General features: G+C 31.2%; 1 protein-coding gene across 1 annotated transcript in view; it reads right to left on the bottom strand.

Annotated features, from left to right (window-relative positions):
* The window catches only part of LOC106884432 (26S proteasome non-ATPase regulatory subunit 3), a 170,619-nt gene that overhangs the window by 6,103 nt on the left and 147,558 nt on the right, over positions 1-16,958 (bottom strand). The window contains exon 11 of the mRNA XM_014935818.3: positions 72-157. Coding sequence (XP_014791304.1) covers positions 80-157 — 78 coding nt within the window. The 3' untranslated portion in view covers positions 72-79. The remainder of the gene's footprint in view (positions 1-71; positions 158-16,958) is intronic.

Raw genomic sequence — 16,958 nt, 5'->3', positions numbered from 1 at the left:
TAATAGGAATAAAAAAATAATCATAATAGTTATACAGAAACATTGTTCCAAAATCTTCAGGGAAAATATACCTGACTCTTCAGGGAAAACCGTCAAAATCTTCATCAGCTATTTCTTTTGCATTTTCAAGTTCTTGCTGCTCTCGCTCACGCCTCTCCTATAACAAAGATTAGGAATGTATGTAAGAATATAATACAAAACATGAACACAGGTTCTAAGTCCCAATACTACAAACTATATTTGAATATAACCACAGAGTTGCAAATATACATACCGATATGCTTTTGTTATTGGGGTTATGATTGTCGGATAAATACACACATTGTTTTAATGCTATGCTAATTAAAATATATTGTGCAAAATAATTTTTCTCTATTGATTACAAATATTTTCTGTTCATGGGAGAGAATGTTTGCACAGTGAAATCTGTTGCAACCAGGTAGGCAGATTCATAATAGACTTGATGGAGTCTACAATGTCATGTTTACTGCATTTTTTTCTTTTTCCCTATTTAGATTTATTCGTAAAAATTTTGGAAGAATCAGAAAAAGTCATCAGTTGCAGAGTACAAGCAAACAGAAAGAGAATGCTAAGAGATATTAATAAAATAGATTTAAAAAGTGATGACTGTAAACAGTACAGAGAGAGAGGGGAGGGAGAGAGGGGAGGGAGAGAGGGGGGGAGAGAGAGAGAGAGAGAGAGAGAGAGATCCTTGTTATCACAATAAGAGGAATGCTATGCTCTTGTCTATAAGTGCAAATTAGAAGTGACATGCCAACAGATGACAGAGACTTGAAGCTGGAGAAAATTGTTTTCCCCAATGGTGTCAAACTTTGCAATAAATATATGAAGAAGGAAAATTTTGCTGACTTATACTAATTATACAAGTAAAATATACATCAACTGGCATATGTGGTTAGTCTTTCTTTTTATTTGTATATATTGTTAATGCATATATACTGATGTGTGAGAGAGGAACAAAATACAAAGTTATAGTCAACTAGTATCAGATGAAACTAGCTTATCAATTTAGGGGAAATTTCACATTAAAATTTAAAATACATGGTGTTCTGGGTGTGGAGAATACATCTCAGGCCAGTTAATATAGTTACAAAGAACTTGAAAAACAAATTGCTTGAAATATGCTAAGCAAGATGAGCCAATATGGCATTGGTTGGGTAAACTTGAGAATAAGTTTTTTACTAGTGTGTGTGTGTGTGTGTGTTTCTACCATAAGATTTTGATGACCTGTTCTGTTGCATGTAATTATATCCTATTCAACTCTTATTGCTTACATTTCCCAAAAGTTCATACTGACAATACTCCAGAATGACCACAAACAATAAATGAGAATCATAAATTAGATCTTATTTACAAGTAATATAAACTAATTTTTTTACAGTATTTGAGTATTCATATCGGTAAGTAGGATCACTTGACTTAGTAACCAACTGACAAACAGATAGAGTCTCCTACATACAAGGTTGTAAATAGAGCTACTAGTCTTGAACATGACCAGTAATCACAAAGTTGTTGACCAGTATATTTATAATCAATAATATTCAGCCTAAACAATTAAATTTTGGAGACAAAATGTATTCTAAGATTAAAATGATGACAGCAATTGAAGAAATTTTGGGGCCACTGGTACATGTGTGCTTACACGCATAGGTATATGTCTGCAGATAATAATACAGAAGTTAAAACAATTTTTTTCATATATTTAATTGGCAGAAAGTTACAAAAGTGACTGGAGAGCTGAGAGTTCTGTGAATGAATTCAAATCAACCAAATCTCTATGTGTGCATATGTGTGTGCATGCATGGAGACACACATACACACACATACATATATATGCAAACACATATATACGCATATATATATATATATATATATATATATATATATATATATATATAAACACATAAGCATGTATGTATGCACACACAGAAAACTCATGTCTGCCACATTAAATTTTGTGACTAAATAGGTTTATGCTTGAACTGACTCTCTTCTTATATATAGATGAAGATGACTTTTTGGACAAACCTAACAGTGGAATATTGTTCTGCTGATTATGAATGAAACAAGACTTAGTCTATAGGAAACACATCTGATGGGTCATACACTACAAAATACATTTCAAGTTTGACTGATTGATAGATATAGACAGAAAGATACATAAAACAGGTGTCACTTCTAAGCATTTAAGACTATATAGCTTTGCCTTATTGGAAAAATATTTTGACTTAGCAAAAAGCTTTGCGAATACAAGTACAATCTCCTGGTGGCCATGGTATTTTCTACTGCTGATTTGATTTATTTTGTTGAAGAAACTGAAGATAGTAATAAATGAATAAATATACCAAGCAGACAAGTTGTACTAATAAGAATTGGACCATTTGTTATGTTATGTTTGTGATCAAAAGTACATCCTGCTGTTCTTTTTTTCTTTTTTCTCTCATGATAATTTTACATACAGAAATCCACTTGAAACAATTGTTGTAATATGAAAACCATTAGTTGTGCTTACTGAAAACAGTCAATTTTTGTCTTGTTTTGCTCATAATCAAAAGAAGAATATCCATTGTTTATTCAATAAGTTGATTTCATCTATTCACAAGATGCAAACCATTTCAGCCATATATTCATTTCATGCATACATTTTTTTTTAACTGTTAAACATAAGTTATATTTAACTTAAATATCTTAAAAATTGTTATCACTTCTGAACACCGGGTGCTTATATAGCATCACCTATTACCTCTTCTTTTTATATTTACGTTCACGTCATATTATTGAAGTATATTAAAGTTATTACTGCTTACATCCTCAGACCAATGCTATCCAAATATAAATAAACATGTACTTTGATATAATACATATCTGCATTCATGTATGTAATGTACAAGAGAAAAAGAAGAAAAATTAGGAGGGACATTGATTTGTTTTGTTCCAAAACTATTAAGTACCTAGTACCATTCCTTACCAAAATACTGCAACAGCTATATTTCATATATTTATTTCCATAATCTTTTTGATGCCAACACACCTGAGACCCTCTAAGTTCAGGGATAGAAAAATCTTCTATTTTGAAGTTTTCATATTCAAATTAAAAACCTTACAACAAGCCTTCATATAAGAAATTTTCAACACAAACACCAGCTTAATGTTGACAGTTAGTTTATCAAATCCCTCCAATGTCTTCATTATTTTCAAAATTAATTGAAATTAATTGAAAAACATATACAATAGAAATATGGCCACAAATGCATTAAGGAGCCTAACAGCCTTGCAAAGTTTTGATGAAGTGGCTGATTAAAAATGCTTATTACAGTGAGATTAGAAAGCAGGAAAAAAAAAAAGAATAATAATAATAAAATGAACATGTCAAAAGGGTGTTGGTAGGATATGGCATTAAAACAAGTTCTGCAAAAGATTCGATAAAATAAACACTTTTATCTTTCCTTTTTTTACTTGTTTCATTCATTGGACTGCGGCCATGCTGAAGCACCACCTTGGAACAATTTTAGTCAAAATTACTGATCCCAATACTTACTTTTTTTTTTTTTTTTGTAAAGCCTGGCATATATTCTATCAGTCTCTTTTGCTGAGCCACTATGTTACATGGATATTAGCACATTAATACAGGTTGTCAAGCAGTAGTAGAGGACAAACACATGCACAGACACACACACATGCACATAACAAGTCTCTTTCAGTTTCCATTTACCAAATCCACACACAAGGTTTTAGTCAGCCCAAGGTTATAGTAGAAAACATTTGCCCAAGGTGCAGGGCAGTGGGGTTTGAACCCAGAACCATGTGGTTGGGAAGCAAACTTCTTATCACAGCCACACCTTGCTGCTGACAAATAATTCATACAATTATTATTTCATGTTGTGTAGAAGAAAATGCAATGGTAATATTATCTGACCAAGCTGGAGTCTCCTGCTTAGAAATTCTATAATCAGATTTATTTATATCCTCTTTATAAAAGCTTAATGAAATTCTTTACTTTTCACATTAAAAATTATTTTAGCTCAAAAGATTTATTTATTCAATACAGTTGAATTTTTTCTTCTTCCTTCAATTCCAGGTTCATGAAGTTTTATTTTGATTTACCATTATCAAACAATGGTATTCTCTCTTTGCATTGCATTTGTGTGCACCGTTCACTCCACTGCAATTCAATAACACTGCAATCTCAGAGTAATGATAACTTAGAGAAAACAACCAAAAATAAGACATAATAACAAACTAGAACTGATAAGCATTTGAAACAAATAGTCAGGTGGTTAATCTTTTCTTTGGACTTGATAAGAGAGAAGGCAGAATGGTAAAAAGACAAAGAAAGGGGATATATTAAAAGCTTCAGATCACTGACAGAAATTCAGGAAAAAACTTAGTGGAGACAAAGGGAGGTATATATAACAAATTGATTGAAGTTTTAAACTGAGTTATATACATTAGTCTTGCATCACTATTGAATATCTCTTAACTTTTGTTTACTCCTCAACTTTTACAACACTGGCTTTTTTTTTTTAAGCAATATTTCCCTCTATTCTTTCATTAAAAAGCCTGAAATGTGTTTTTTACCAAAAGCTTTCTTATCTTTTCCAGGAATAAAGTTTTTCACTCTTATTTTTCATATCTATTTTCAGTAATTGTCATTCAATACATCTTTTTTTTTCTTTCTTTTCATTTGTATTTTTGACTCTTCAGTTTCACCAAAACAACAAAGACACAATTAAAATTTCATAAAGGTTTCCACATAAATGGGGAGGAAAAAATGCTGTGAGTGAGGATAACAAAAGAAACTATCATGAAAAAAGTTTTGTCTTTCAACAGAAATAAGTTTGAGGTCAAAATTTCAAATTCATGCTTAATCTTGATAACAGCAGCAGAGCTTGGGGTTTTCCTAAACGGAAACAATCAGACTAATTTTGAATTTAGTTGACGTGATATGAAAATCTGGAAATATAGTTACCGTAATTCTAAATTAGAAACAAAAGACTAGCAACTAAGTAACAATCAAAGAAAAAGAAATGAATACTATGCCATTAACAATAAGATACATTTCAGGTTAAAAGTCACACCATTTATAGGCTGTTTTAGTATACTATTGCAATGCTCATGTAAGTAAAGACTATTTAACATCTCATTTTGTCTTTATTTTTCATTCTTCTAAATTTTTTGCAGAAAAATCAGCTTTACACAGAGTACATTCATTTCTCTTTTGCTAAGAGGTTTTTCTGCAAACAGTTTTAAGTTGAATTAATTTCTATGTTATTGGATGGTTAAAACTTCATCTAAATAACTATGTGCACAAAAAATCAAGCAACTGAGTGGAAGTAATTTCATATATTATTAACCCAATGAAATGTTTGTCCCTCAACATGAAGCTATCAAAGACTATGGCCATTTCAAAATCAACAACTCATACACATTTCAGAAACATATTATCATGTACTTCAACATAACAATTGTTTCTTTAGTGTCTCCCATTAACAAAACATTTACATGTTTCAACGTACACAGTGCGTGTGTGTGTGTGGATGGCGGGGGAGCATGACCAGTCTGTAAAATAGCTCAAATATTCCAGTGAGTGTCATCCTTCTCAAAAATATGCCAGCAAACCATTAATATATTCATCATCACAATCTTTTGTAATTATAGAGACGTCATAAAATAAGAGTGTGTTAGTTATCTATTTCATTAATAGCTAGAGGAAGAATGAAGTACCATGTTGAAATTCTCATTAGATAGAAGTCAAAAAGTACAGGTAAAGGAAGTCAGCAAAAATGTATTTCTGCAATATGACAAAAGAATCGTTATTCTTATATTCTATGTGCATTTGTGTGTGAATTGCACCAATGCAATGAAGACAAAAGAGAGAAAGTTTACAGAGATGCTTTAATTAAACATGATTGCATTCAAACTCAGGCCTGTCAATTTATTAGTAAACTTATTAATTTCTAAATATGAAAAATAAATCAAAATGGCTAGCTTCTGGCATACCTTAAAATATAATGATGTAATCTAATGTAAAAGAAATATATAATTTAAATTTTTTTTTTATATGTATTTCTTTCCTTCACTAAAATTATTAAAGAAATACTTAGGATTCCATTTTTCTTCTTTCTCTGTTTCTTAATTTCATTTTTGCATTATTTGCTTATAACCCACTGCAATTGTTTATTTATTCATTTATTTTGAAGACTTTTAAAACCTTAAAGGTATCACATAAAAAAAATATATACAGAATTTTACTTTATTAAATCTTCATCTTATAGATAGCAGAACGGCTGGCAATTCCTTGAAAACAGGCCATGAAAGTGACTAAACTTTATGAACCATACTTCAGATTACAATAAAGCATGGCTTTCCTCTCGCAGCACATTCACTTTTCAGAAAAGCAACAAAAAAATTAAATTAAAATTTGAAACAAATATTTTAAAAATATAAAATAAAACTGAAAATAATTCAAAACTAAAAAAAAACAGAAAAGGTAAAATGAAATATAGAGCTACACTTTTTTTTTTTAATTTCTGAGAACAAAAATGAAAAAGTAAACAATCTTCCTAAATAATTAAATGAAACTGTGCAGTGTATCCTAGCAGATATAGCAATATTGAATCGAAACTAGTAATCTTGTGGATGTTATAAGATAAGTCTGGCTAAGAATATGCCAATGGCAGCTGTAGCCATAGAGACAGAGATGGCAAAGGAATGTAAGATAGGAGAAACAGACTGCAACAAAGGTAGTAGGTGGGAACAAATATGCTATGGGCAGTTTTGAACATTCAGTTTTGGTTTGGGTTTATACAAAATTCAATTGAATTAAAAATTACATATTTCTGATATTTTGCAACCAAACTAACAACTATAGATAGTATTAATCAACAACTATATGGAAGAATATCAATTGTCAAAAACACTCTGAGAAGTAATTTCCAGGGAGAGGAAGAAGAGGGGAATGGTGCTTTAAAGCAAGATTAAATTAGAGTGAAATTAAATCGACCAAACCAACAAGCCTAAATAAGTTGAAATGTGTTGGTAGATGATGATATGTTCAACACAGACACTGAATAGGAAACATATTTGTGAATTATTAAATAGTTACACAGCTGCAATAGTGATTAAGAAATATGTCAGTCTGATAAATGATCACAGTTCTAGATAGCCATCATACAACACTAACTACAACAGATTAATACAACTTATGCCAGTTATAGATCAACACTAATTACTGCCTAATTTAAAAGCAAAGAAGTCAACCAAGAAAATAATTACTGAAAACAATGTTTCTCAGGTCAATGATATTAAGAAAAAATATTTATCTGCCAAAGTCCTAACCAAAATCTATTGATAATATGAGTAATGAGGTTTAACATGACATTCCCATTCTAAGCTAGTTACACCATTCTAGTTACTTCAGTCAAATAAGCCAAATTCAAAGAACATTCCAACACCTGCACATATTTGTTTTTAATATTAAACAAAAGAAACTGTAGTTTTGTAAAATATAGTAAATTGATGCAAGAATTGGATTATTATTTCTTAGTAGCAAATAGCAAAATAACAATATCAGATAGGAAATTAAATATCACAAGACTATTTTAGTTTAAGAGTAACTGACGATGAATATCCCTGCATAAAATATTCAACAAAAGACAAAAAAAAATTAACAACAATCATTTTTGCACCATAAATGATTATAACAGCCCAATAATATCAAAATGATTTATTTCTGACAAAAAATACTATCAGCAATCAATGTTTAGACACTTATAACCATGTTAGGTGATATTCAAGCAAAGCATTGGTTCTAAGAGTTCAGTTCAATTGAAACAATAATGAGGTAATCTTTATATCTAATTTAACATGGATACCTCGTTAGAACACCGGACAATTTGTTATTAACCTCAAGAGATCCTCTCCTTTAGAAGCTTGATGCATAAAAGCACATGCATAGATTGTAGCAGAAGAAATTTGTTTGTGATGGGCACCAGAATTACTACATAACATCATTTTGGTCTATTGAACTCCCTCAGTGAGAAGCACCATGCCAGTCAGATCTTGATGCCACGATATATAGAATTTCAGCATTTTTTCAGATGCTGATGTTGCAAATAGCCAGCAGGCTTATTAAAATTGATTATCAATGACAGATGCAGAATTAATACCAAAGGGTAATCTTTATATCCAACTTACCATAGATGCTTTGTTAGAACACCAAATACTAACTGGCATGAGGTGACCAGTGCTTCCCACTGAGGAGATCCAAAAGACCAAAACCACATAATATGGGAACTCCAGCACCCGTGACTAACAAATTTCATCTGCTATGATCTATGCATATGCTTATTTGCACTAAACGCCTAAATGAGAGTATCTCTCAAGACTAATAATGCAGTATTTGGTGTTCTAATAAGACATCCATGTTAGTTGGATATGGAAATTATCTTTTGGTATTAACACTGCTTGTCACTAATTATTAATTAACAATGAATTGGGTTAACTAAATGATTATAAACGCCAATTATTATTGTTCAATAATCAGAAATGCCATGGATATTAATGATTAAACTGAAATTAGCAACAGTAGGGAAGATATCATTAATTTATAAGATATATGGAGTCAGTCTTTGATTTGAGATTTTCTTTCCATAATATTGTTGCAACATCATCATCATTAACATCTGTTTTCCATGCTGGCTTGAGAGGAACTGGCATGGCCGGGGGATGCACCAGATTCCATAGTCTATTTTGGTTTGATTTCTAGTTGGAGCAACTTCCTAACATCAGCCACTTTACAGAATGTACTGGGGGCTTTTTATGTGGCACCAGCACCAGTGTTTTTTACATGGCACCAGCACCCACACCAATGCTTTTAATGTGACACCTTAGTTTTAGAATACATACTACAAATAATTGTTTCTGATTGGGATACAAGGTCAGAAATTTTTGACAGGTGGGGGACAGCCAATTACACCAACTCCAGCACTTGACTGAGATTTTATTTTATCAATCCCAGAAGGATAAAAGAAAAAGTTGATCTCAGCAGGATTTGAAATTGGAACATAAAGACCAGAAACAAATACCAAAAGGCATTTTGTCAGACACTCTAATAATTCATACTTCTCGATTATTTTAATAAACTTGAGTTACTAAAATATTTAATGTATTTTTTAAATATATTTTAATTAAAAGTAGAAATTATACAAAGACACAAACTTTGGAGTGGTGGCAAGGAGGAAGAGTATAATTAATATAAGTGATGTGATATATTTCAAAACATTAGTAATGTAGACCTCATGAATATTCCAACCATCTTTCATTAGCACACAATGATTTATCATTGATTTCAATGTGAAATTGGCTTACTGGCATATCTTTCAAAAATGTTAAATCATTCTCCATCCACAAACAATAAACATATTCTGGAATATGTGTTATACCTCAATGGAGTAATGCAAAAACATTCATTGTAAATAATAAAATATTTTTCCTATTTGCAATTGATTTATCTGTTGACTAATCAAAATGAAAAGCAACTAAATAATTTTTTTTTTATTAATTAAGTTAAATGAATTCACCAGGGACTGTTTGTCCAGCTTCTAACTGCTGCAGTCTTTTTCCAACAACATAAACTCTCTAAGCACATGTTTCGAGTTTCTATTAGAACCTCATATGTGATTTTATACACTACAGTTTGTCATTCAATACAATGTAGTTCACAGAGAAATAGCAATGAAATTAAAAAAACAATAAAAAGTATTTGTGAAATAAATTGTATCATCAGAAGCTTTTGTTTTTAGTAAATATTTCTGAATAGGAAAAATATAATTTTAACAAGAAAATGTTATTTAGGACATTAATGAAAAATATTAAAAATTTCAAGAGATTTAACAAATTTCCTGTTTCCATGGTCTTAAACTTTGATGTTGATAAGCAAACTATGAATGAACATATTGATTATTGATTTTTCACATTGGCACACAGCCACAAATTTCAGAGGAGGGTTGTAGTTGATTAAATCAATCTTAGTACTTTTATTGATCTGAGACGAATGAAAGGCAAAGATGACCATGATGAGATTTGAACTCAGAATGTAAAAAGATAAACCACAACTTCTGTTCAGTACCCCACTGCCCCCAAAATAAACAGAAAGATTGACTCCTAAGCATAAATCCAGCCTCACCTTTTATTATAGTATAGTGATATAACAATTCTCAACTACTTATTTAATATTACAATTATTGATATTACAGAACTGTTTCATCATTATTGTTTTTATTTATTCACTTCAATCGGTCAGACATCCAGGTTGCTGCCAAATATTAACATATCAGTAAATGAAGACATGTAATTTTCAAACTAACAATATATGTTTACAGGCTTATTTCTAGAATCCTGTAAAATCTTTCAAAACAAGAACCCAACCAAGCAGAGTTAACATTCTAAAACAAGGTTATTTTTATTTAGGAAATAAACAGATTTCACATTAGGAAAGATGCCAGAACTTGTTTAGAAAACCAGAATAAAAGAATTATAATATTTAGTTCCAAGTTCTTTACTTCTAAATTCAAGTCTCATTCACTGGGTTTATCCATTAGCTATACAGACTATTCTATAAATTTGGGTCATGTGTGCCTATCTATAACATGCCTACTACTACAAGCTACTCCAGAACATTATTACAGTGCTATCCCAAGATTATCCATTTATCCGAACCAAATACACTAAGCTTATGTACATAAAACAGAAGCAGCATCAGTAGCTTATTTAGTCCAAACAATGCTAGGAGGAACACCGTGACAGGAAAGCACAAAAGAACAGCAATAACTGGTCATGACCCAGCCTACCTTGACCACCTCTATGTAGTGAGCACTAGAACCCACAGGAATATAACAACAGATTGGATAGTTGCTGAAATGAAACAGGCAAGATTTATTATATTCCCTACTCCATACAAAAACCAACTCCAGTTGAAATATGTATAGAGTAATGGCTTACAACAAGTCATCAGACCAAACAACTTTTCATCATGGTTTCACTAGCTATAGCACAACAACAAAGACAAATATAAAACCAGTGTCATTTGATGTAAAACATAGTATACAGGTTTCAAATTTTGGGAAAAGGATAAATCGATTATATTGACCCTAGTGCTCAACCGGTATTTATTTTATCAACCCTGAAAGGATGACAGCAAAGTCAACTTCAACCACATTTGAACTCAGAATGTGCAGACAGATGAAATGCTACTGAGCATTTTAACCAGCATGTTAAAGATTCTGCCCATTTGCTGCCTTAATGCATAGTATAATTTCGGAGGAAGGAGTAAGTCAATTACATCAACCTCAATGACCTGGTACTTATTTTATCAATCCCGATAGGAAGAAAGGCAAAATTGACATCAGCAGAATTTGAACACAGAACATAAAGATGGATGAAATGCTGCTCAGCATTTTGCCTGGGGTGTTTACCATTCTGCCAGCATTTTGCCTGGGGTGTTTACCATTCTGCCAGCTCACTATCTTAACACATAGTATGTTAATAATCAAAACTGTTACAATCAAATCTTAATTCATACTGTTTCAGCTGAATCACTGATATTTGTCTTTTTGCAGCAATACAATTAAACTACCACACATTTGTGATAATGCAGATAGTTGAAATACATTTTATTGAGGCATTGTTTTTATAGCCAGACGTCCTTCCCACCACTGCCTCTTATTTGTAAGAGAATTTTTATTCCACTTATCTTCAAAAGTACATGATTTGTTGATAGGGAAATATCACAAAAATTACTGTCAGTAGCTCAGCAACTTTTCATCTCTCCCACTTTTGTTAAAACCTGAACCATTCTTAATAAAGTAGTGAGTGCTGACTGAATTCCTACTGAAATATAAGCCAACTATGGGGAAACAATCTTTGGAAAACTAACTTAGTTCCTTTGATGTTATCAGTAGGCATTATTCCCTATGAATTCAAAAATACTACAATCATTCACCAGTATAAGAACAGACAAATATGTAATAGTCACACAGCTATTTCCCTCTTGTCAACAGCTGGCAAAATCATGGCAAGAAAACTCCTGAATCACTTCACTCATAATCTCACAACTAACAATCTCCTGCCAGAAGATGTGACTTTCGTCGTGAAAGAAGCATTACTGATATGAACTTTACAGAAAGATACCCAAGAGAAGTACACAGAGTAGAATCAGGCCTTATATATAACCCTTGTTGACTTCTCTAAAACCTCTAACACAGTGACATGGCGGTTTGTGGAAAACCTTAGTCAAATATGGTTGTCTACCCATCTTCATGTATATGGTGCACCAATTTCCTGATGGCATGCTGGTGAGTGTTATGAGCAATGGAGATATATCATATCACTGGTTTGTATCTTAACACTACACACAGTACCTCCTGAAGGATTGAGCTGAAAATTGCAGGCAATTTTGAATATCTTAGAAGTTACGTTGTCCTAAAATGCTTGCATTGCTGATGACATGTCATCACATGTTGGCTACATGACTGCAGGGACAGCCCAAGTCATCATCCTCACCCCCAACTCTCCTCCTGCCTAAGAAAAATTCTAAGAAAAGAAAGTGGCAGGATAAAACTCTCAATACAAAGGTTCTCAAGTGTACTCAATGCTTCCAGGGTCAATAAAAAAATATCCAGGGTGATTGGAGCCTGGTGTTGCCATCCGGTTTCACCAGTCCTCAGTCAAATCGTCCAACCCATGCTAGCATGGAAAGCGGACGTTAAACGATGATGATGATGATGATGATGATGATGTACTGGTGGACCTGTTAGAGCATCAGACAAGATGTCTCGTGTCATGTTTTGGTCTTTTACATTCTGACAGCAATGCCTATGGTGACATCAATGCCAAGCTGTATCAACCTGCCTTTCTCAGGGATATCAGCAGAGACAAGTGACTTGTATGCATGGGCAAATGATAGTCTTTTACAAAAGTTCCTGTGATTTGAAGAGGAACTTCCCAAGTGCACAGGCTAATAGTCAGTTATGACTGAAGGTGGCCCTAGATACAATAATAAATAAGCTTAGCTGTCACTCAAGAACAGGTATGGCTTGGTAACTAGTATTGTTTGTTGAGGAATAAATATAAACCACAACTTAAACTTTAAAAACAATACAATTTAAAAGCTATACAACATACACAGTTAATAACTTACTAATTAATATAAATGTACACACACCATTCTCATATTCTCTGTTTTTATCCAAAACACTACTTTATTTTGAGGTCCAAATGGAGAAACATATTGTTACAGAAAGTATAATTTTAAATCAGGAACTGAAGTAATCCATAGTTTAGTTTTATTTGACAATTAAGAAATAAATTTAAAAACCTGGAAATATATGCAACAACACAAGACACTAATGGTGGCAGTGGATAAGAATTGCTAAGGTAAGGAGTTGGTGGTTTTCTAGTAGAAAAGAAATATCAAGAAACTGAAGGCATAAAAATTTTATAAATTCAATAAAATAAAACTTATAATTCAGAATTTACACATACAAAAATGTTTGATTAATAAATGAGCTATCTAAAGAATAAAATTAAATATACAATAATATCAGAATACATTATTTTCAAAGAACATAAAACAAAGCTCACACTTGAATTCCCATCGATACAATCTATATTCTCAGCAGCTCATTGAGAGACATAAACATTGTTGAAATCATCCTTTTTAAAGATAGAATCAATGTTTTCAGATCCATCTTCCATAGATAAAATACAAGTTTAAATCAAGAAGAATATGCATCATAATGGCCTATTACACATTAAATAGTCATCTACAGGCATATTTATTATATTAAATACATTTCTTATGTTGTTCATTACAGCAAAATATTGAGAACAGGAAACAACTGTTGTAGATAAGTCCCATGAGTAAAACAAAGATATTTTACAATTTTCCTCACATCCTTTATTATATAACTACAAATGGGACTAAAAATAAAAATCCCCCTTCAGATTTAAGCCCACTTAAGTGCAGGCAATTTATAATTAACAAAGTAATTACAAGATTTTTAAATAAACTTTTAGAATTAACTTAATTGAAAACAAAATAAATTATATTGTAATAATTTCATTTAAAAGAAAATGTAGAAAACAAAACCTATACCCATAAATAAACCAAAACCGAAGATATTTTAAATATATGATTACGGTAAGAATGAAAGATTGCTCAAGTGATAAATAAAAGAGAAGTAAAATATTGAGGTTGGTCTGGAAATGAAATTTTATTTATCAATATTTGCTGCAGAAAGATAATGAACAATTTATTTGATTTTGTTTAAATAATATTTTATATGAATATGTATGAAGATAAAACCCCCCAAAAATAAATAAATAAATAATAGAATTTTATCTTAAATATACCATCTCCCATAAATAAAAAAAAATTGAAATTATTCCTTATCCTTTATTTAGCCTGTGACAATGGAAATCAAAGATATCCTAATCAAAGTCCACTGTTATTTACAAGTTTCAACATCCTCAGCACAATGAAGAATGTATTTTTCCAGCCTTGATTTTTCTACATCATTCTCTTCCACAACTCCTTTCGACTTTATCTAGTTATATAATTTCTAATTTGAAAACAACAGAGAAATTCATGAGTAAACACTTTGTCTACGAAATATAGAGTGGGGAGAACTGACAGTAATATGTTTAATCCTTTAGCATTTAAACTGGCCATGTCCAACCAAAATAATCTATTACATTAGAAACTTTAAATATCCTTGTCTTCACTTTACTGAGATTGGAATTGAAGACATGAGGAGTAGTGGCAAAATTTAATTAGCTATGTGTTGTTTTAGTTCCATATCAATATATCATGACCTTTAAGGCGGTGAGCTGGCAGAAACGTTAGCACACTGGATGAAATGCTTAGAAGTATTTTGCCTGCCTTTACATTCTGAGTTCAAATTCTGCCAAAGTCAACTTTGCCTTTCATCTTTTTGGGGGATGATAAATTAAGTACCAGTTGCATACTGGGGTCAATCTAATCAACTGGCCCTCTCCCCAACAATTTCGGGCCTTGTGCCTAGAGTAGAAAAGAATATATCATGACCTTTCTAGGGTACATCAATGACTATATTTTCTATGTATACACTTTTATAAGATGGAAGGATATGATCCGGAGTAGATTTAACTGCAATATATGGAAACTCCTCCACTGTGCTTTTTTATTAATTGAATGCCAAGTTATATTCCATAGGAAAATAGTTGTTGACAAAAATCTATTTGTAGCTTTTGCCACACTTCATAAGTAAAAGAACTAAATGACGATGTTCCAAGATATGTTTTATAAACTTGAGAGACTATGGATGATCTTTGTTTAGGAAGCCTTAAAAAGACAACTATATATATTACACTTGGATACAAAGACACTGTTTCAAGAAAGTCAATTTTCAATTCCAGAGATATACATAAATAGAATAACCTATAAAAAAAATGCTACTTTTAGAATCCATGTCCAAATGATAACTAAATAAATTCAAAGGAGGCCTTGGAAGTTCAGTTAAGACTGTGGTGACAACAAAACTTTTTGTTAGGGAAGGAGTAAATATTTCATCCACTTCAATTTACAAGGTTTCCTTCAACAAATAATTATTTGTTAAACCTTTCTAACAGTACAGATAGTACATAGACCAATATAACAGCATAAGTATAAACAGGTAAGATATTTTACCTGTGATGGCCACTATATAATTTTTACTTTAATTACTTGAATATTCTGTCAAAATAGCTATTAAGCTAGCTAGCTATTTTTCTTTTCACTTTTTTAATTAAGATTGCCTTCTAGCTTGGAAGCCATCTAATATAAAACATATACTGAAATTGATCATATAAAATATATGCCTTTACACATATACTTTTGTACTAGTGATTTGTATTTTTCTTTACACATCCTTCAATATGTTTAGAACAGAAAAATAAAATATCTAAAACTTACACATTATTTTATTCAAATAATGCAATATACAATGGAAATAAAACTTCATATAAAGGGATGCATGAATTTATATGTGAAATAGAAAATGATTTCTTTTTACAACATATCTCTAGTAAATATAATTTTCTTCTCTATCTTGATTCCTCTTTTTTTTCCCCCTCCTCCTTTCCATTACTTAACAAAAATGTTGTGACATCTAATAAATTGAATAACGTGTCCCTATTAAAATGACAGGAAAATAAGAAATAAGAGAAAAGAAAAAATAGAATATAATTTGCTTTCTGCAACACATCACAGGCATAAGAATATGTGTATACATATGAACATGTGCATATGCATGTACACAATTATGAATTTTAATAAAATTATCAGGTTCCCCCCCCCTTCCATGCTTTGTTCTTTGCTTTTATTTTCTCATTATTGTTTTATAATTTCTTGGAAGTTATTAACACACAAAGGTGCTGGTAACATTTTCATATGAATATCACTTCTGGCTTTATTATCACATTACCAAATAATGATGGTTAGATATTTTTTAATGCTTCAATGGCACATAACTAAAAACATAGGTGACAACCATATCCTTTATTCACTGCTTAAAATATTAACTGATTTTATTTTAATCCTTACCCTAATGTTCAATCACACACACATGCAGATTCTTGCAGATAGAAGCACTTATCCCATAATTAAATTGTGTGATTTTAAATAGAATTTTGCACTTGATAGTGAGCTGAAAGAAATAATTTCTAATTAAACTATTTTCAGAAACTATCTTCTCTTACTTGAGAATACATTTTGTCACACAAAAAACTATCACACCTAAACATAAAAACAATGTTAAAAATTAATTTCTTTTCATTAATGTTATGCAAAATTCAAAGTGGATGACACTGGCATTAATTTCATTTGATTGTAGTTACTTTGAGAGAAGCAAAAGAGAAGT

The sequence above is a fragment of the Octopus bimaculoides genome, chromosome 16, assembly GCF_046866305.1.
Source record: "Octopus bimaculoides isolate indiv1 chromosome 16, ASM4686630v1, whole genome shotgun sequence".
Classification (NCBI taxonomy): Eukaryota; Metazoa; Mollusca; class Cephalopoda; order Octopoda; family Octopodidae; genus Octopus; species Octopus bimaculoides.
This window is presented reverse-complemented; position numbering and strand designations above follow the sequence as displayed.